Source organism: Callospermophilus lateralis, chromosome 2 (assembly GCF_048772815.1).
Source record: "Callospermophilus lateralis isolate mCalLat2 chromosome 2, mCalLat2.hap1, whole genome shotgun sequence".
NCBI classification, from domain to species: Eukaryota; Metazoa; Chordata; class Mammalia; order Rodentia; family Sciuridae; genus Callospermophilus; species Callospermophilus lateralis.
This window is the reverse complement of record NC_135306.1, coordinates 119,256,083-119,276,427: the sequence shown is the minus strand read 5'-3', so window position 1 is coordinate 119,276,427 and position 20,345 is coordinate 119,256,083. Positions and strand designations below refer to the sequence as shown.

The 20,345-nt window shown below is 33.6% G+C and overlaps 1 protein-coding gene across 3 annotated transcripts in view; it reads left to right on the top strand.

Moving 5' to 3' along the window:
* Cul5 (cullin 5) overlaps positions 1-20,345 on the top strand; it is an 83,839-nt gene that overhangs the window by 45,391 nt on the left and 18,103 nt on the right. For all 3 annotated transcript variants that reach the window (XM_076846448.2, XM_076846450.2, XM_076846449.1), the window contains 4 exons: positions 7,499-7,592; positions 9,388-9,518; positions 9,943-10,050; positions 14,344-14,408. In XM_076846448.2, coding sequence (XP_076702563.1) covers positions 7,499-7,592; positions 9,388-9,518; positions 9,943-10,050; positions 14,344-14,408 — 398 coding nt within the window. The remainder of the gene's footprint in view (positions 1-7,498; positions 7,593-9,387; positions 9,519-9,942; positions 10,051-14,343; positions 14,409-20,345) is intronic.

Below are 20,345 nucleotides of genomic sequence, written 5' to 3'. Positions count from 1 at the left end.
CTTGAGTTCCTAAGGGTAATGTTAAGTACTTTGGAGTATATAAAGAAAAGGTAAATGGTTTGGTAAATAATTTGGATGTATGCACGCACACATTCAATCTCTGTAGCATTACTCCATATCATAAATAATTACTTCTCACTTATTTGTTTACTTGCCCTATCTGTTTACCTTCATTAGAAGAGTAAAGATAGTGTTCTGCTCATGTTGCATCACCTCTGTCTGCTGTGCCATAGAGACTGTGTGCGTGTGTGTGTGTGTGCGTGTGTGTGTGTGTGTATGATCACATGTAACACTCTTAGTACAAGAACCCATCTCAAAAAAAAAAAAAAAAGGTTAGTATGTCAAGAACATGGTAGGTGAGGGGAGGAGAGCGATACAAGGTAAGGATAGAGAAGAAAGATGAATGTGTTGGTTCATGGAAAATCCACCATGGCAAGGGCTAGGGGAAGACCAAAAGGAAAGACATCTGGGTTCAGAAATTTGGGAACTCTGGCCAGGAGATGGTGCACACAACTCAGGAAGCTAAGGAAAAAGGATCTCAAGTTTGAGACCGGCCTAGACAACTAACTGAGTGAGACCCTGACTCAAAAAAATGAAAAATAAAAAGGGCTGGGGAGGTAGCTCAGTGGTAGAGCAACCCTGGGCTCAATCCCCAGTACTGCAAAGAAAAAGGAAAAACCAACAGCAAAATGCAAACTTGGAATTCTGTCAGGACTTTTTAGAATGTCTTTTTCTGCTCATCTACTTTATTATTTCCTACAATTGATAGGCTTTTTGTTGAAGTTGGTAATATGAAATCTACCAGCCTATTCTAATTTGTGATCCAAGGTGATAAATCTTCTCTTCCTGGTTTCAATTAGTACAGTTCTAATTGGCCCAGCTTGGATCAAGTGCCCAAATTTGAATCAAATGCTATGTGTTTGAGTGTGTGTCTTTGCACGTGTATATAAGCATACTTGAGTCTCCGTTTGTATGTATAATATAGTAGTACTTCATGTATCCACAGGACAGTCCTTTTAGCAAGTTTAGCTATTTAGTGGGGAATCTAGAAAATAAACCAAGATTTCTGAGCATTTGAGTATTGCACTAGATGTCTGGAAGTCCCACTGTTAACTTTTATTTAAGGGATAGCCACTAAGCCCTTCTCGGGTCCAAATTTATAAAAACTCTGATAAACTTGATTATCAGAATGTGAGTCTATAACAAATGAGCAGTGGTATATTAGTAAAACAAGGTTAAGTGGCCCTAGAGCTGTGCTGCTGAACAGGCATATTGGCAGCAAAATGTGATAAAACTTCAAAAAAGAGTGAGGGGGGGAAAAAGAAAACCAAAATTACTTTTAAAATTTATCTGTGGTTGTTAGTTTTTAGGTGATGGTCATTTCCTAAAGGAATTCAGTTAGAATTTATTATGAACCTATAGTGCCAGGCCTTGTGTTTTTTGGGAATGATAAGATAAATCTAGTCCCTATTTTTAGGAAGATGCCAAAGGCAAATGAATTATTTATACAGTAGTGTAATGAAAAATGTATTAGTATAAGCCTTCATCTCTTCAGAATGACCAGGGCACAGATAGGGAGGCAGTGTGTTATAATGGTTAAAAGCATGTATGTTAAAATCAGATAAAGATTTGAATTCCGCTCTTATTATTTTATAGCTGTCTGTGTTTGGCAAGTTATTCAACTTTTGTATCCCTGTTTTCATAACTATAAAATGGAATAATACCCATTCTTGTCAGAATTAAATAAAATACATGGTATATTAAATATGTAGGACTGTGCCTGAATGATAGCTTATATTATTAGGTTCTACTTTGAAGAAAATTGCTTACCAATTCTAAGAGTAGAAACTGTTTCAATATCTTATCTATATGCAAAACTGACTTTAAAAACTGAATAAGTATTGGGTACAGTGTCACACACCTGTAATCCAAGCGACTGGGGAGAGGCTGAGGCAGGAGAATTACAAATTCAAAGCTGGCATCTACAACTTAGTGAGATTCTGTCTCAAAATTAAAAATAAAAAGGACTGGGGATATGGCTCAGTGGCAAAGCACCCCTGGGTTCAATACCTCCTACCAAAAAAAAAAAAAAATCACATAGGTCACAAGTTATTAAATAACAATAAATATTTGTTAACCTTCAGTATTTTGGCATGTTAAGGACAGTATCCCAAAAGTTAAAAAGAGAACTGGGATTGTGGCTCAGTGGTAGAGTACTTACCTACCATGTGTGAGGCACTGGGTTTGATCCTCAGCACCACATAAAAATAAATGAATAAAGGGCTAGGGTTGTGGCTCAGCAGTAGAGCGCTCCTTTAGCATATGCGAGGCCCTGGGTTTGATCCTCAGCATGACATAAAAATAAATAAATAAAATAAAGATACTGTGTTCAGCTACAACTAAAAAAGAAATAAATATAAAAATAAATATAAAAATGAAAATAAAGGCATTATATCTATCTACAACTAAAAATATTTTTTTAAAAGTCAGGAGTCATTCTTAGTTGCTTATTATAAAGGGTTATTTTTATAGTTTAGAAATGAAACAAGGACCACCAGTTATATTGATAGAAAAAGAATCTCAATCAAGGTAGAAAGGTCAAGAGAAATTAATTTTGAGAATAGCCTACCACACATAGAATAAATTAACCCTTGAATATGGTACAGATATCCTTGTATTGTTAAGGGCCTGATGATAGTTGTCTTAAAGTAGAAAAAACTAAGATAATTTTTAGCTCAACTCAATTTTATAGCTGAGGCAAGGCAAATTATTATTCACAAAAACTTCTATAATTAGTGGTAGTCGGAACTATTCTTGTTGCTTTTTACTAAATTTCAATGAAATAGAATTAATTGTGCAAACTGAATACCACCAAAAGAAAAATCTACCATATCACATGGCCTACCTTTCATCTTCAAAGACCTGTGAATTCATAATTGAACAAATAGTTATCAAGTGCCTGCTGTGTTTATGGCACATCTTTGAAGAGTTTATAGTCTTGCTGTAGCAGAGAGTAAAACATCAAGCACATTGATAGTTAAAGTGTTTCACCTTGCAGACCTCTGGGGAGAGATTGCTATGGATTTAGAAGTTGTGCTCATCTCAGGCAAACAAGTACAGGAGTTGATGGCATATGGCAAAAAAGTTTTTTTCTTCACGGAAGCTAGCAAAAGGAGACAGAAAGGGAATACAAGGTGAGAGAGATGGTTTATCACTATCCTTTCCATACAAGATGTGTTTTTCAAATAACAAGTATATATATAGGTTTGAGTCTATGTATATAGTAATTTGGTAAATGATGGGGAAGACATTTAGAAGAGTATTAACATGTTCTCTGTCCTCCTTGAAGAATTTAATTCAAGGAACCAACCCTATTTAGGACAAAACTCATTTGAAATAAGGAGAGAACTCTATCTAGTAGTATCCCTTTCTTCTTTTTGCATAGATAAAATAGTCTTCTGAAGGATTTTTCAATATACAGGAATCTATACTATAATTATTCTATGTTTTAAAAAAAAGCTTTGTGAAAGATTTCAAATATTTACATAGGGGATAAAATAGTATAGTGAACCTTACCCACCCATACCCAGCCTCCAGATTCTACCAGTAGTATCATTGTGTCATACTTGTTTGGCTTATGTTTTTTCTTGTCTTTCTTTTTTCTTACTTTCTTCCCTCTAAAATATTTGTTTTCCTTCCTTCCTGTGTTGTAGCATTTTAACAGAAATATATGACATTGTGCATTTTTATACCACACAATTCTATTACAGTCTATCTACACTGTAATATACCTAAATAATGGCAATTTTCATTGTTTATAATTTATTTCTTATAAGTACTACTTCCTGGAATATCTTTATATGTCTGTTTCTTTTTTAATATCTCTATGTATGCCTCTTTCCTCATACTTGGCATTCTCTTGGAATGGAATCTCCTGAAAATGAGATTACTGAACAAAGGATATCAGCCATTTATAAATTTCTCTGTAATATCAGAATGACTTTGAGGAATCTTGTAATTTTTATTCCCATCAAGAATGTACCTCTGTATCCATATATCTGCTGATTAGGGTTTTGTCAGTATATGTTTGCCAGTCTCCCAGCATCATAGATTAAAAATGATTTTATGTGCATTTAAAAATGACTAATGAGGCTGGGCATATTTGTTCTTATTGACCATTTGTATTTCTTTTGAGTTAAACTGATCTTTCACAACATCATTTTTATTATTTTACTTCTTTGTTTAAAAATCATAGTATCATTATTTCTTACACTGATTTTCAAGACTCTTCAGAATTTTGCCCTAACCTGTTTTTCTAATTTAATTCTGTCCAGCAAGAGTCACTGTACTCAGTGAGGAATATTTACTCATTGATATAACTCATCCTATATTATTTTTCTTAGACTCATGTTAATAGTATCTTTATAACCCACTTGTAATAAAGTAGCCCAGATTCTTCAGCATTTATCACTTTCCTCTTACTTGAATTCCTACAGTATCTGTTGTTTCTGCACTAGATTTAGTAGCAAATTATAGACTGTTTTGTTGTGTTATTTATCAAGCACCAACGATTTGGAAGGCCATGACTATATAGCTGTGAATGGAGTATGGTCTCTGTCCTTGTGAATTTGTGGTGTAATGATATTGCATCTATTTCTACTTCTTTGCTTGTTAGTGAAATTTAACTTCTTTTCATCAGTATATATGAAGCATGTTTTCAGGTATGTAACTATATGTTCCTGAATTAACAGTGTAACTCAGTGGTAGAGTACTTGCCTAGTATCCCAAGGCCTTGAGTTCAATTTCCAGTACTTATCTAACCTCCCCAAATTATATGTTCCCAACTGGACTATAGAATCATAGAGGGTGTGAACCGTTTTTTGTTGTTGTTGTTGTTGTTGTTTTAACTTCTGAAATCCTTGAAACACTTAACTCAGTTCTGAACATGTAGGCATTACTAAATACATACATACTCTATTGGTGTAGTTAAAAAAAAGAAGTTGAAGGCTTTTCTTACATACCCAACCTCAAATTATAGCTCTAGTCCTTATGAACTAAGTGTGTAAGTTTGCAAGTTATTTAGCCACTCTAAGCCTATGTCTACATAAATTAAATAGCTGTTTTATAAGGTGGTCGTGCTTGTTAAATTAGATAATAGATGTAAAGAATTTAGCCTTATGCCTAGTGTATAAGTAAGCACTCATAAACCTACCTATAATAATTGTTTAACTCCTCAAGCTGAAAACTACTTCAACACCTTTTATTTCCCTAATGCCTTTTATCTAAACAGTTACCAAGTTCTGTGTAGTTTTCTTCAATATTTTGTCAGTTTAGTCTATTCTTTTAATCCTCATTATAATCCACAATAAGAAATACATTTTGTACTTCAGGTTACTGTTCTTTGTTCATTTGCACATAATCTGAAACAAAAGTTTTGTTGTTACAATGTGTGATGTGTTCTATTTTTTTTTTCCTGTTCTGTGTCATTTAAATAATAAAAGTAAATAAACTGGTTACAGCCATTGAAACTGATTTCATGCTGGGCATAGTGGCATACTTCTGAGGCACTGTTTGTATTTCTTTTGTGAGGAGACTGAGGAAAAAGGTTCCCAAGTTCAAGGCCAGCTTGAGCAACTTAGTAAGATCTGTCTCTAAAAAACAAAATGAATGAATAAAAAGGGCTGGGAGTATAGATCAGTGGTAGAGTGCTTGCCTATCATGTTCTGAGCTATGGGCCAATTCTCAGCACCACCACAAAAAAAAAAAGAAAGAAAGAAAGCATGATTCCACAGTAAACAGTTTGAAACAGTGGTTGACATTTTTGGAATCTGAAAAATTTGGACTGACCAGGATAATATGCAAGGTGAAAATTTTCAGTGAAATAGAAAACAGATCAGAGACTGAGGCCTAAAATTTATTTAAATTGCAATTTTTCTTTGTCCTCCAGTAGTTACATACAGTTAGCTTTGCCCGTTCTCATTCAGGTTTTGCTGCAGAAGGGTAGGAGTGTTTACTTGTGCATATTCCAGGGCTAATATAGACTGGAGGAGCTTCCCACATTACAAGGCAAGAATTTGTCAACCATTTCAAGTCTGTATTTTTTGGTAGGACAGAAATGAGATAGATACGTGGATTAGAGAACCTTGAAGGAAAAAAGCTTTTTTATTAAAGGAAAATTTTAAAATATTTTTTAAAATAGGAAGAATAGTGTAATTATGACTTATTAATTAAATTCAAATTAAGTACTTATCAACATTATATCGATTCCAAGAGGAATTTTTTTTAAGAGAGAAAGAGAATTTTTCAATATTCATTTTTTTTTTAGTTTTCGTTGGACACAACATCTTTGTTTGTGGTGCTGAGGATCCAACCCGGGCCGCACGCATGCCAGGCGAGCGCGCCACCGCTTGAGCCACATCCCCAGCCCCAAGAGAGGAATTTTTAACAAAGAATTTTAAGACAAAAATACTTACCCCCCTAATACAGATAGGTTATCTGTTTTTCAGAAGAGATACATCAGCCTTAAGATATCTTACTTCAGAACTCACAGCCTATTTTATTTGATCCCTTCAAGAGGAATAAGTAATTGCATAACAAGGAAGGAGCAGGAATAGTGTGGATATCTTTTGCTCCCTTTAGGGGATTTTTCCTGATGGCCTCCGAGAATTCTGGACACCATCTTACTTGAAGTATTTTACCAGTCTTTTGCACCCACTGCATACCACCTGCCTTCCTCTTGTGACACGGATCTGTAACAGTGACTTGAGGAGATGAGAATCTCATTATTTTTATCCTCTGTTTAAACCTTTCTTGGTTCTTTCTTTCCTAGCTGTAGAATAAAATCCCAAACCTTAGGTTTTTGTTCATGTTTGTGGTTCTCTCCCTCCTTTCCCGACTTCTGCTGTGTCTTCCCTTCCATGTGCACCTTCTTTTCCCTAGAATTCGCAGTTAATTTTAGGACTTATACTAATTTTTCAAGATCCAATTTAGATATTATCCTGTGGGAGCACTTTCCTTTTCACCTTCAATTAGATAGTGATCTTTTCCAGAACAGGGGTTATATCTTACTCTTTTGTGTCTTCTAAACATTTCTTTGATGCCCACTCATGTGGTAGGTATTCAGTAATAGTTTGTTAAATGAATGTCACTATATTTTAGAATCTAATTCTAGTATAGGTTCTCTCCAGATAGGATAAATTAATCAAAATTTTTTTTAATTTTGTTTTTGTATATTTTTAGTTTTTTCTCCCCTCCTTGGGGACTTTTGTTAAAATTTCTAAAGAGAACCTAAGTTCTATAGCATTATTCTTAGAGAGAAATATACTTTGGTAAACTAGGATAAAGTATCCGTCCTCAATAATCCTATAATAAAGGTAAGTAAAATCTATTTTAGTTTACTTAATTTTTTTCTATTGAATAACATGGTTTATTTTGTGTGTTGGATAGATTAGTGCTATAAAAATTAGAGTAGCCATGACTAATTTTTACTGTGTTTCAGCTCATGGAATGCTGTGTAAATGCCCTGGTGACATCATTTAAAGAGACTATCTTAGCAGAGTGCCAAGGCATGATCAAGCGAAATGAAACTGAAAGTAGGTAAAACATCACATAAAACTTTTCTGTTTTAAGAGTGTCTTTGAAGCAGGTCACTAAATAAATTGCTGTTAGATTATTCTTTTACACATAGGCATATTTGTTAGCATAACCTAAGCTTAAAGAAAATGGTAAAATATTTAAGACAGAAAGACTGTTAAGGAGTTTGCAAATTTCATTTGTAAGCATTTCATTTCTTTAGGTGTATGTGGTGAATTTCCCATTTTTTTCTCAAAAGTTGAACTCTGCATTTAAAGACCAATTTAAATTGTAAATTTACAGTATAGGATAGGACTAGGTATTTGACATTTTTTAATAAATATTTTTTAGATGTTAATGGACCTTTATTTAATTAATTTATTTATATGTGGTGCTGAGAATCCAACCCAGTGCCTCACACACTCTAGGCGAGCACTCTACCACTGCGCTGTAACCCCAGCCCTGGTATTTGACTTTTTTGTGGAATCTTGTGGTAAATATTTTTAGAAACTAATGAAATACTTTGTGTTAATAATTTTTATTCTCTTACCTTCCTCCAATTGAAAATTTTTTAAAGAAAGGTATTTTGGTAGACAGCAAGTATTTTAATAAAACAAAAAAATTGCTCATATTCCTTTTTATCCTTAGAGAACCACTTTTAACATTTTGGTGTATTTTCTAGATTTTATTGTGTTTAACTGCAAGGTCCCCTTTAATCTTTAGTTGCATTTCAGTCAGGTGCTATGGCACATGCCTATAATCCCAGCTACTTGGGAGGCTAAGACAGGAGGATCTCAAATTTGAGATCAGATTTGGCAATTTAGTGAGAACCTGTCTCAAAAACTAAAAAGGCAGGTTGTAGCTCAGTGGTAGAAAGCCCCTGAATTCAATCCCCAATACTGGAGATGTGGGTAGGGAGAAAGCTACTCGTTGGCACAAGTGAAATGTTTGAATTTTATATGCCAGTATAAGTAAAGTAGGTGTGATCCATGTTGAACTCTCTATAATCATGGATTTATACTTAGTGTTAATCAGTACTGTTAAGTAAGGTTTTTGTGTCAATTAAGTGATATATAACAGGAAAAAGTGCTTTGTGAATTGAAAAATTATGAATACAGTTTTATATTATCTCTACCATATTTCTTTTATAATTTTTACTACTTGTAATTTTTTAACCCTTTAATTATATGGCTATATATGTAATATTACAACTACTTTATGAAATGTACTAGTCTTCTGTCTAAACTTCGGTACTTTTATGCTTTCTAAAATAAAAAATATTTTATCTCAGATTGGGAATGTGGCTCAGTGGCTCAGTGCCTAGCATGTGTGAGGCCCTGAGTTCAATCTCCAGCACCACCACCAAAAAAAAATGTTATGGGAGGTCAAATGGAATTGGGTTTTACAGTTTGTGATCACTTTTAATTAGATATTTTTTAATTTGTTTAATTTGTTTTAATTATTTATACATGACAGTAGAATGCACTTTAATACATCATATATAATGGAGTATAATTTCTCATTCTTGTTGTACATGGTGTAGAATCACATCAGTCATATAGTTATATATGTACATAGGGTAATAATGTTTAATTATATTTTTAAAAAATAATTTTTGTCAAACTGAGAAGATAGATCAGGAAGTTATAATTACAACTCCTAACTAATTGTACTCACATAATACTATTACCTTTATAAACTTCTAATTAATATCTCTCCAAATTCTTATTACCACAGGCATTTCATGATGTAATTCAGAGAGAATATTTATTCTAGTGAATAAAATAATTATATGAGTATGTTCTGTCCTTTCAGAGTTACATTTAATGTTTTCATTGATGGACAAAGTTCCTAATGGGATAGAGCCAATGTTGAAAGACTTGGAAGAACATATCATTAGTGCTGGATTGGCAGATATGGTAGCAGCTGCTGAAACTATTACTACTGTAAGTTTTCTCCACTGGCAATGATAGAAGTATATCAAGATTATTTTTTAAATGCAGGATCAAGTATTTAAAATAATAATTGAAATGGCAAAATAGTAATATTGGAACACCTTTTATTTTTAAGAAAAAATTTCCCTCGTTTTAAGACTATAGTCTTATATTAAAATTATATTTTCTCATTTTTGTATAATTATTTTCCTTTTAAAACTCAATTTTAAAAAGAAGGCCAGAAAGTAGAAAGGAGACTTAAGGACTGGGAAAAGACTAGAAAAATTGGGAATAGAAAGAAGTTGGGGAGAGAGTAATTAGGATAACATAATTAGGATAGAGAAACATGAACAATGTACAATATATGCATGTACAAAAATGTCACAGTGAATTCCATTATTAAACTCAGTTAAATGTAAAACATTTTTTTTTTCAGGACTCTGAGAAATATGTTGAACAGTTGCTTACGCTATTCAATAGATTTAGTAAACTTGTCAAAGAAGCTTTTCAGGATGATCCACGATTTCTTACTGCAAGAGATAAGGTATCCATTTCTGTATATTGACATTTTATATTAAAAGTGCTTCTGTTTTAATTACTGCTTTGTTTTGATTTGTTTTGCTTTTTGTTACCAGGGATTAAACCCAGGGATAATTAACCACTGAACCACATCCCAGATCCCTTTTTTAAAAACATTTTTTATTTTATTTAAGTTGCTCAGGACCTCACTAAGTTGTTAAGGCCAGCTTTGAACTTACGATCCTCAGCCTCCCGAGCTGAGGGATTATAAGGCATGCACCACTGTGCCTGGCATAATAAGCATTAATTATCATGCTATTAAATCTCAAACTAAAAACCTAGCAACTCTATTTTTTTCTTTAGTGAACATAGTGTATTTATTATATTTGGTTTGGTGACTTTTTGTAAGCATTGGATATCCTTCTGAACAAGAACTTAGCTTAAAAATTATTCTCTTCTTCATTTTTCCCAGGAATGTTGTCCTGTTTTTGAATATTGCTGATTATTGAATTCCTATTCATCTTTCCAAAGACTTAATTCAATGTATACTTCATCTGGAACTTCTCTGTTATACCCCACCTGTCTCCAGCTCATTACATGTAGAGTTGATTCTTCCATTCTTTGTCCTCTTATAAGACTCCTTCCAGAGTAATGTCACCTTTGTCTTTGCTTCCCAGGGAAGAATTTGCATAATGAACCATCTTTTCCCATCCTCACTAGCATGGGGCAAAGATAATGAAACATCATATTATCCTGAGAATACTTTTTAAATGTCATAAACCTATCATGAAAAATTGCCATTAGTTTTGTCCCCTCTTCAACTACCTTTTATTATTTTCCAATTTTGACTTTTTTCCTGTGACTCTGAAAGGACAATCAGCTTTCTCTAGTTGATTTTTTTTCCTCACTCTTTTGTTTGTTTTAGATAATTAAGAACATAATTAGGGAAATAATTAATGGAATGTGAAGGTGATGAGGTGGTTTAAAGTCTTAAGTACTCTACAGAGGCTTTTGTGGTGAGCTTTAAATTGAGACTGAAAGGAATAAGTTTATGGGACTGACCAAGGGGCGAGTGTTGCAGCCAGATTAAACAGCAGATGCAAGGGCTTTAAGCAGGAAAATTACCTGTCATAATCCAGGAACAGCAGAAGTCATTGTGGCCAGAGTAGATGGGAGTGAAGGCGAGAATAGTAGGAAATGAAGTCACACAGGATCCCAGATCTTGTAAGGAGTTTGGTTTTTACTGTGAGTAGGAAGGGAAGTCATCAAAAGAGTTTGAAGAGAGTCATAGGACCTGGCTTACATATTAACAGGACTACTGGGGAAATTTCTTAAAAAGTGAAGAAAGTCGAGAAGCAGCAAGAACACGAGATAATCAAATAAATGATGTTGGAGACTTACAGTGATGGAGAGGTGGTCAAAAGTGGTTAAAAAAAAGTTTTTTTTTAATGCAAGTAATTTATTTGGAAAATTGAGGGAGCACAGGTGAAAACAGAAAATGATAGAAGGAACTGTAGCCAACAAAATTTTTTTCTTTTTTGTCATATTTTTTGTCAAATTTTTTCTTTTTTGTCATATCTGCAATGAGCTACTATAGCTTAATCCTGCAGGGAAACTTTGTGAAAGTTTTTAAAAACTGTTCAAATTACCCCACCCAGAAAGTGTTGATTTTCTGACATTTTCTAACCTGCTATCTGCACATATTTCCAGATTTAGAAAAAACATCTTTAAGGTACAGATACAGATATGAACAATGGAAAAAGTCTGGGAATGTCGAAGAGGATTGGCAAAATGTGTTTCACTAGCTGTGTGGCTTGGGACTTAACGATAAAAGGGACAATAACCTCTAAAAGTGACTTCTCAGAGATGCTTTGGCTGACCCCTACCCCCCAAACGCATGAGCTCTGTCTTTAAATCATGTTCTTAGAGTGCTAATCTCTGTCCACACTGATGTTATGCCAGGCCATTGTCGTCTTACTAACTTTCTCTAACATCCTATTGAGTTCTCAAATTTAATGTCTCTTTTCTTCCATCCTCCTCCTTTTCTCCCTCCTTTCCTCCCTCCCCACCTTCCTTCCTCTCATTTTTTAGTTGTATATATTTAAGTTTAAACATGACATTGTGGACTACATATAGACAGTAGAAAGTTGCTGAGTGAAGTTCAGTTAACATCCACTGTGTCACATGTTTTGTTTTAATTTTTTAGTAGCAAAGGCAGCTAAAATGAATTCATTAGCCTGAGTCCTATATACAGTAATATGTTATTAGTTGTAATCCTTATGTTGTACATTGTTAGGTCTCTAAACTTGTTTATCCTGTATATCCACTGCTTTGTATTCTCTAACCTGCATTTCTCCATTTCCTCCCTGCTCTACTTCCCATTCCCATCTCTGATAACCATTGTTTGTTCTGTACCTTTGTATTTTTTAATTTACTTTTATTCTACATATACATAAGATCATGCAAAATGTTTTTCTTTGTCTGGCTTATTTCACTTAGCATGTATTTTCCAGGTTTGTTCATGTTGTAGCAAATGACAAGATGTCACTCTTTTTAGGGCTGAATAATATTCCATTTTATATATGTACTCTAGTTTCTTTATCCATTTATCTGTCAGTGAACACTTAGGTTGGTTGTTTTTATCTCTTGGCAATTGTGAATAATGATACAAATAGCAAAGGAGTGCAGATATCTTTATAAAGTGGTGATGTAAAAAAATAAATTAATAAAGTAGTGATTTTATTTCCTTTGTGTATATTCCCAGAGAAGGGATCACTGGGATTAAGATTATATTATGATAAAAGACTCTACAGGACTTGCTAATGAATTAAATGTGTAAGGTGATAGAGACCATTAAAGCATGGCATTCAGATTCATTAATCTGAATATTTAAAATAACATATAATATGATGGGTAAGACTTTTGGAGAAATAAGTTTTGGGGATATAGTTGCAGAGAAATCAGACAGTCAGTTTTGAACAAATTAACTTTGAAATGTCTGTTAAGTATCCATGTGGAAATTTTAAGTTTAAGGGAGAGAGCAGAATTGGAAAAATAATTTTTTGCAGCTCCATTATGTAGGCGATTTTTAAATCATTAATACTGCCTACAATCACCAAAGTAATGAGTGAAGATTGAAAAGAGAATATGGCATTCAGATATTTAGTTGTTAGAAAAATGAAGAACCATCATTTATGCAGGAGGAAGGAGAATGACCAGGAGAGTGTAGTGTGCTTGAAAACAGGGGGGGAAAAAAAAGTGTAACATTGCTATTTTAAAACGCTACTGATAGGTAGAATTAATGGAAATTGTTAATTATTGTTTTTACCAACATTGAGGTTGTGAGTGACTTTTACAAGAGTAGTTGGGTGGACTGGTGGTCTGAAAGCCTGATTAGTGGTTTTCAATAAGAATGCAGAAAAGAAAGCCTCGTGTGGTGGCATATACTTGTAATCCCAGCAGCTCAGCTTTTGAGGCAGGAGGATCACAAGTTCAGAGTCAGCCATAGCAACTTAGAGAGGTCCTAAATTCTCAGGAACTTAGACTTTGTCTCAAAAAAAAAAAAAAAAAAAAAAAAAAACAGGGCTGGGATATGGCTCAATGGTAAAGCACCTCTGGGTTCAATCCCTGGTACAAAAAAAAAAAGCCAGAAAGAAATTAGAGATGGTAATTTAATAATTCTATAGGAGTTGAGCATAACAATGTTCAGTATGCTAAGACTAGAGGAACAATGGAAAGGGAAAAATTAACTAGTAAAAAGAGGAAATTCTGATTAAGTTTTATCAGTAAAATAGAAAGCTACATTATTTGTTGAGCGTTCATGAAGAAGAAACCATTGGAGGTTTGAGGAGAAAGGAAATGGTACAAAACTGTCTAGAAGGATGAGAGAAAACAGTGAATTATTTGTCAGGCAGCTTTAATACCTCACTTGAGAATATTCATAGTTATAGCATGCCAGAGTGCATTTCAGTTTTGAACAAAGTCTGTGAAAACATATTCTCTGAGACCAGACATACCATTAAAAGTAAAAACTGGGCTGGGGCTGGGGTGTAGTTCAGAGGTAGAGTGCTTGCTTTGCATGGGAGAGGCCCTGGGTTCAATCCCAACTACCACAAAAAAAGCCGAACTAAAATAACAAAAAAATGGGCTGAGGATGTAGATCTGTGAGTCCTTCTATTCTTTCCTCAGCACCACAACAAAACAAAATGACAAAAACCACCTGACTTGTATTTTTATGTTTTTAATAGTGTATTGATTTATCTGTTTACTCAGATCTTCAAAATAATGCTCATATTCCATTTCAAATTATTTTTTGCAGGCGTATAAAGCAGTTGTAAATGATGCTACTATATTTAAACTTGAATTACCTTTGAAGCAAAAAGGGTAAGCTTTTAAAAACCATATTTAAAAACATTTAAATTGCTTGGACTGTATTATTTGTTACTAGGTCAGCAGAGTACTCTACTTCCCTATTAGGTTTGTTTTTATTGTTGTTTCTCTTAGGATTCTTGTTGTCCTTGGTTATTAAAACTCTTCAATTTATATTTTTATTCTTCTTTTATGACCAAAATATATTGTCTTTATCTTTTTAAGTAGAAAATGTTGTTCCTATTCTTTTAGAATCTCTACTTGATTGTTTTCTCTTTGTTAGTCACTAAAGGTATTCTATTACATGGAAAGCCCAGAAAATGAGGATTCACTATAATATATAAAAAGGGAAATCAAGCCAGGCATGATGGTGCATGACTATAATCCCAGCAACTCAGGAGGCTGAAGCAGGTGAATTGCCAGTTCAAAGCTAAGACTGGCTTAGCAACATTAAGCAACTTAGTAAGACCCTGTCTAAAAATAAAAGGGTTGGGGGATATGGCTCAGTGGTTAAGCGCCCCTGGATTCAATCCCTGGTACCAAATAAAATAAATAAATAAATAAAAATTAAAAGAGAAGTCATTTTTTTAATTTATTCTAATTTATTATATATGACAGCAGAATGCATTACGATTAATATTACATATATAGAACATATTTTTTCATATCTCTGGTTGTATACAGAGTATATTCACACCATTCATATGTGTACTTAGGGTAATGGTGTCCAAGTCATTCTACATCTTTCCTACCCCAATGCTTCCTCCCTTCCTCTCCCACCCAGAAAATCATTTTACTTTAGGTTGTATTATCATTTTTAAAATTTGATCTCTTTGATAGAGCACTTGCCTGGTATGCATGAGGCTCTGGATTTGATCCCCAGAGCGCGCAGGTGCGGGCACACATACACACACACACACACACAAATACCTTGGTAAGATGAATTTACATATGCTATGTATAATTTCAGAACATCTGAGAATTGAAATTTATGAAATATTACTCCATGAACTAGTTATAGTCCCTTCAGAGTATAGTACTAAGTTGCAATAAAGGTTAAAAATTTTTGATACACTTTCTAGTTGCTAATTACTATTTTAAAGAAAATGTATATATAATGCCAAAATATTTGAAAAGTACCATTTTTTATTTTATTTTTTATTTTAGTTGTAGATGGACACAATATCTTTATTTTATTTATTTTTATGTAGTGCTGAGGATTGAACCCAGTGCCTTACATGCTAGGCAAGCACTCTACCACTGAGCCACAACTACAGCCCTGAAAAATAACATTTTTTTAAGGAAAATTAATTAGAGTTTTTTATTTTAATCTTTTCATTTTTTCCTTTTTTGATCTACATAGGTTGAATAGTATTACAGTAGAAGACATCTGAGCCAGGTGCAGTGGTACACACCTGTAATCCCAACAATCTGAAAGGCTGAGAGGCAGGAGGATCATGTTTGAGGGCAGCCTCAGCAACTTAGTAAGGGCCCTGTCTCAAAAGATAAAAAAAAAAGAGCTGGTGATATGACTCCATGATAAAGTGCCCCTGGGTTCAATCCCCAGTACCAAAACAAACCAAAAAACAACCCCAAAAAACAACCGAAGACATCTGAGTCATTTGTTGTATGATAGTAATTGACATGGTTGAAGGGCACAGGTCACATTCTCTTTTAGCAATTATGAAATATATGAAACATTATACTACATCTTTGTGATAACTATGTGTGATTATAAGATTTTCCTTACTGTCCTATACTCAAGTGTTTTTTTTTTTTTTGTGAAAGATTCAAACTCAGAGTAAAGTTACTATAATTGTTTTACCAAATATATATCTCCCTACATACATCCATCAGTTAACTTCTTTTTTTTTTTTTTAAGTTTTAGATGGACACAATACTTTTGTTTTATTTATTTATTTTTATGTGGTGCTGAGGATCAAACCCAGTACCTCATATGTGCTAGGCAAGTGCTCTACCATTGAGTTACAACCCCTGCCCTCCATCAGACAACTTCTTAAATGAATTTCTAAAAAAGTTTCATACATTGATAATCTTACTCCTTGAACACATTAGCTTGAACTCATTAATTAAATTTGATATTTGTTTTGAGGTAAAATTTACATAGACATTTGCATACATCTTAAGTGTATAATTGGGCCAAATTTAACAAATGCATACTCCTATTAAGATATATAGTATCTTCATCATCTTAGATCATTGCCTCATATCTATTCCCTGTAAGTCTCACCCTACTTCCTCTCAGAGGCAGCTGTTGGTCTAATTATTTCAGTATAGATAGTTTTGTCTGATATAAGACTTCATGTAAATGGAATCATACAATATGTGCTTTTTGTATATAAAACTTCTTTCATTCAGCATTGTCTACGAGATTTTTCCATTTTTGAATGTAACAGTTTGTTTTCCAAAGAGATTGTACTGTTTTACATTTTCACCAACGAAGTGTGAAAGTGCCATTTGATCCTCCTTCTCATCAGTGTTTTGGTAATGTCATTTTAATCTTAGTCATTCCAGATGTATGTAGTTGTATCTCATTATAGATTTTTTTTTCACATTTTTAAAATTTTGTTTTTAGTTGTAGTTGGACACAATATCTATTTATTTTTATGTGGTGCTGAGGATCCAACCCAGTGCCTTACACACGTGAGGTAGGTGCTCGACCAATGAGCTATAGCCTCAGCCCTCATTATAGTTTTGATACCCCTCTCCCTTATGTTACTGATGTTAAGCAATTTTTTGTGTGTGTGTGTTTCTTTTTTTTTTTTTTCCGCTTTCTGTATCTTGGAAATCTTTTTCTGCTTCAACCCTAGGACATGAAGATGTTCTTTGTTTTCTTCTAGGAGCTTTATAATTTAGCTTTTACAGTTACATCTAAGATCTATCTTAAATTAATGGTTGTGTATGTTGTAAGTTAGAGATTAAATTTCTTTTGTTTACTTTTTGTTTACCATATGGTTAGTAAGTGGCTTCAGACCATTTTTTGAAAAGACTTTCCATTCCCCAATACATTACCTTTCCATAAAAACCTTAGGTGACTTTAAAATGGTCATCCATTTCTGGGCTTTCTGTTCAGTTCCAGTGATTTATTTGGGTTCTTTAGGCTATTATCACATAATCATGATTAGTATAGTTCTATAGTAAATCTTGAATCTAGGTGGTATAATTTTTTTCTCCCCCCACCCCAGTTCATTCCCAATTCATGAAGGATTTGCCTTTCTTTCTGGTCTTTGTAGCTTTTATGGTTTACTTTTTAATAATGTTTGTAATATCTGGTATCATTATGTTGGCCTCATAAGGATTGGAAGTTACTCTCTCCTGTATATTCTGAAAGAGTTAGTGTAATTGGTATTACTTCTTCCTTAAATGTCTGGTAGAATTCGTAAGTAAAACCATTTGGGCCTGAAGTTTTCTAGTGGAAAGTTTTTTTTACTATGAGTTCAATTTCTTTAGTAGATAAAAGGTCTTCAGATTTTGCAGTTAATCTAATTATTTGGTTAAGTTAGATTTTCAGGGAATATACTCATTTCTTCCTAGTTGTCAACTGTGTATATATGCATAAAGTCATAACTACTGTGCCTTTATTATCTGTTTCTCATAGCAAATACTGAAAATACTGTTTCTAGAATCATTTGAGAGTAAATTGTTTATCATTCAGTATATTAGTGTAAACATAATCACAAAACAACTTCCAGAATCAGGAAATTATGATACATACTGCAGTGTAATCGTCAGACCCATTTAAATTTCATGAATTGACCATAAATGTTTTTTCAGCAAAGATATTCAATACAAAATTATGTGTTGTTTTTATGTTGTCATATTTCTTTGATCTTGCTTGGTCAGAAACCAGCTCTTTCTTTGACTCTTGTAACCTTATCCTTTTGAAGAATACAGACCAGTTTTTTATAGTGTTCCTTAAGTCGTGTTAATCTGATGGTTCCTATAAATGAGATTCAGGTTTGCATCTTTGGCAGAAGTAAAATTTTGTGCCAGGCATGGTAGTGCATCTCTGTAATCCCAGAGACTCAGAAGGCCAAGGCAAGAGGATCTCAAGTTTGAGTCCAGCCTCAGCAACTTACAAGGCCCTAAGCAACTTAGTGAGACCCTGCTTCAAAGTTTAAAAAGCTGGGGATGTGGGGATGTGACTCAGTGGTAAAGCACCCCTGGGTTAAATCTCTAATACCCAAACAAACAAACAAAAGTGAAACTTTGTTCTTATCTGAAGGAACATGATTTGTTTTACTCTACTACTAGACTTGACTTTGGTCACTTCATTAAGTTGATATGTATTGGATCTTCCTGCTGCAAAGGTACTCTTTTTTTCTCTTCATATTTTTGGGTAGTAATTTAAAACTATGTAAAGATTCCATTCCTTAGAGGTACTATGGATTAGACAGAGGGGACTGAAGGGCGGGGAGGAGCAGTGGATATAGGAATTATGGTAGCATTAATGAATTGTACATTATTACCCTATGTGCATATATGATTACACAACCTGTATAACTCTACATCATAAACAACCAGAAGAATGAGAAGTTATACTCCATTTATGTATGATGTGTCAAAATACATTCTCCTGTCATATATGACTAACTTGAACAAATTAAAAAAATATACAAACCAAAATAAAAGATTCCATTCCTCATCAGATTTTTCATTTGTACAGTGATTTATCATATCAGTAGAGACTTATTTCCTATTTTGTTCAGTGGATTACAATTGATGGCCCTATATTTGGATTTTCAAATTATCCTAGATATCTGTTGACTGACTGCTTTTCTTATATATACATAACATTTCCATGTATCTTTGCATCTTTGGTAGTGTTGGATTTTATCCTGAATGTGTAATGATATGTTGCACAGAATGGTTCCTGTTAGGTTGTTTGAACTGTCCTGATTGTTCAGCCAGAAAGTGCAGATTTCAATCTGAATTTTAGCTTCTCTGCAGGTGGCATTGATAGGATTGCCTCTAAGCAAAATTGTCTACTTTTTGGAAATTTAACCAGTACCATTACTTTCTTCAAAGTGTAACTTTATTTAGATATTTACCTATATTGGATCACTATTTACTGTCTTCATGGCAGTTGTTTATTGGGAAAAAAAAATCTCCAGAGTTTATAATTGCTTCCTGGAGGAAGATTGGTATAATGCAAGTTTTCTGCTCATTCTTAAGTTCTTTTTAAAAATTTATTGAGGCAACTTTAAACAAGTTAAAAATAGACATTTTAAGTTTTAAACTGAACAATTTTGTGGCATTTAGTACAATCACAGTATTGTACAACCATCATCTCTATTTAGTTCCAAAATATTTCTAACACTCTCAAGTAAAACACTTTCCAGAGCAATTTCTTCCATTCTGCCGTCATACCAGCCCCTGGCAACCACCGATCTGCATTCTGTCTCTATGGATATTTTGTGTGAATGAAGTTACACAATATGTGACCTTGTGTCTAGCTTCTTTCATTTATCATTTGTTTTTTTTTTTTAATATTTATTTTTTTTAGTTGCAGTTGGACCCAGTACCTTTATTTCATTCACTTATTTTTATGGGTGCTGAGGATCGAACCCTACCAAGCATGCTAGGCAAGTGCTCTACCGCTGAGCCACATCCCAGCCCCGTATCATTGTTTTCAAAAGCTTTCCCTCCAATCATGTATTAGTACTTCATTACCTTGTTTGACTAAATAATATTGTGGTATGTTTATAACATGGTTTAGACCACATTTTTTTTTTCCTCCTATCCCATGGATATTTGAGCTGTTTTCCCCTTCTGTGAATTTTGAGTAATGTTGCTTAGAAACATGAGTATCGTGTGCATGCACTTCTTGAATACTTCTGTTGGGTATATATCTCTGAGTGGAATTAATGAGTTCATATGGGAATTCTATATTTAACTTTTTGAGGAACTGCCATACTGTTTTTCATAGTG